Source organism: Pholcus phalangioides, unplaced genomic scaffold, assembly GCF_987345545.1.
Source record: "Pholcus phalangioides strain wild (caught in Gottingen) unplaced genomic scaffold, Ppha-v1.0 ptg000017l_1, whole genome shotgun sequence".
Classification (NCBI taxonomy): domain Eukaryota; kingdom Metazoa; phylum Arthropoda; class Arachnida; order Araneae; family Pholcidae; genus Pholcus; species Pholcus phalangioides.
This window is the reverse complement of record NW_028301610.1, coordinates 19,970,134-19,972,267: the sequence shown is the minus strand read 5'-3', so window position 1 is coordinate 19,972,267 and position 2,134 is coordinate 19,970,134. Positions and strand designations below refer to the sequence as shown.

Sequence of the window (2,134 nt, the reverse complement as noted above, 5' to 3'; positions counted from 1 at the left end):
ATTGTAATGTTCAAAGAGGGGTTAAAGGGTGAATTTTGCCCCCCCCCTCACCCCCTAGTTACATTACTAAAACTTGACCAATACATATGGGAGATAATCGGCTGGCTAGATTCATGGTTTTCAAGCAAAACACATTACAATTTTTTTTTTTTTTAGAAGACTCTTTAAATATTGAGAAACCACAGGAACTGGACAAAATACGAAACTAATGCAATGTAAATTATATTAGTCATACATTGCCCTAGAATATACAGAATGAATATGAATGAACATCTACATTAGAAACGGGACGTTTCAGAGGAAAATAATGTCCTAATACAATTTTCCCTCTATCCAAATTGTTCTTGTACCACACGACCACGGGATTCCCGTCACTTGGAGACGATTCAGCAGTTCCCTAGGCCATAAGCAAGTCTCGGAGCAGGTCGGGCCTAGACATCAGAGGCTCGTACTGCGCCTTGTCACTGAAATCATCGGAGTTCTGCCGTATGTACTCCATGGCCCGTTTCTTGACACTTTCCACGGAATGGACGTCCGCGTGAAGCAGGATGTCCATGGCGTTCGCCACGTTGATCTCCGACATCAGGAACTCCCCGCAGATGTCTCTCAGGTCGGGCACTTGGTACTTGTCGGCGGCCTTCAGGAGGTTCATTCCGGACTCTACCGTCAGCTCGGGGCACTCGAACGTGTACAGGAAGTGTATCATGGCTTCGATGGTGTCGTGATCGAAGTCGGTGACCTCGACCCGGTTCTCCCTGCTCTCGATCATGCCGGATTTGAACATGGCGTCGAAGTACGACGACCTCCACGACAGGACGCTCTTGTGGCACTTGATCTCCCGGCCTCCGGCCACGACGGTCACGTCACCGCTTTTGAGGAACGTGCGGAAGCCCTGCTTGTCCTTGGAGAGGAGTTTCACGCCGGACGATGTCGAAGACGCCTTGTGGTGGCCGCAGCGCACCTCGGCCGGCTTGAAAGTCGTGTTAATCGGCACGCCGAACTCAACGCAGACCTTGACGTTGCCGTCGATGGTGTCGAAATGCACCGGGATTATGTGTGATTCGGAAACCAGCTTTGAACTAGAGAAAGTGGAGGACGCGAAAATCTTCGCCAGGACGCACCTGCGCTTCTTCACGTGCAGGACGTACTTCATCAAGAGGTACGTTTTCAGCGTCTCCGACGGCACCAAGCGCAGCCTGATAGCTGTCTTATTTCCGCACTTCAACAGCTCCACATACCATGTGTGTCTGGTTGCCGGTTCCTGGAACTTGACGCTGGTGCATCTCTGTGCACTCGAGTCGCGCTTCGGCAAGCTTTTCCACTTCAGAACAACTTTTCTTCTTGGCATAGTCACAAAACGAAGGCGAGACGCGGTAAGGATGGATATTTCGAAACAAAGATGGCGTCTCCTAGGCCTTTTTGTTAAGTTTTCCCGAACGACGTTTCACTCCGTCCAGAGTTGCCAGATCCTTAAAAAAAAATTTCCAACCGAAATCATCCTCAAAAGTAGCCAAAAAGTAACCCAAAAAATTTGTTGTTCCGCCATCTATGATGGAGCGCGTCAACTACAGTTTCATGGTAATCTAATTTGATCTATATAATCTAAAGTGACCATACGTCCCGTATTGCCCGGGACAGTCCCAATTTTTTTTTTATGTCCCGTTTTTTACACGAAGAGCCTACTTGAATTTTTATTCTTTATTGAAGTCAAAGAATGAAATTATTTTCCCACTCATAAATTATATTATGATAATTATAAATAAGAATATATTATCACAAAAATGAGAAACTTTGCCTGGTTTTAATTTATACAAACGTGGCAATTTTTGTATAAAATAAGAATATATTAATCTCTCACATTTGTCTTGGTGAACGTTTTTATTTCGTGGAATTCATTTAAATCCACTGCAACTTGCAGTAATGCTTTATTTCCCGCAATTTTGGTTTTTACGTAATTTCTCCAATATGTAGCAACTTTGTTTACTTTTGGCAATAATTGACGATGTACCGTATTTGGAATCCCAATTTCCCGTATTTCGTTCGAGGAAATATGGTCAGCCTAATCTAGATAATTTCAAACAAGAAAAGGTCGGGACAGCCAGAAGAAACCGGGACTGTCCCCGCAAATACGGGA

The 2,134-nt window shown here is 45.0% G+C and overlaps 1 protein-coding gene across 1 annotated transcript; it reads right to left on the bottom strand.

Moving 5' to 3' along the window:
* Window positions 1–295: 295 nt before the first annotated feature.
* LOC149072510 (protein roadkill-like) lies at window positions 296–1,390 on the bottom strand. Its single transcript, XM_089247025.1, has one exon. The coding sequence runs from the start codon at window positions 1,346–1,348 to the stop codon at window positions 398–400; it is 951 nt and encodes a 316-aa protein (XP_089103151.1). The 5' UTR covers window positions 1,349–1,390; the 3' UTR covers window positions 296–397.
* Between the last annotated feature and the right edge of the window lie 744 nt (window positions 1,391–2,134).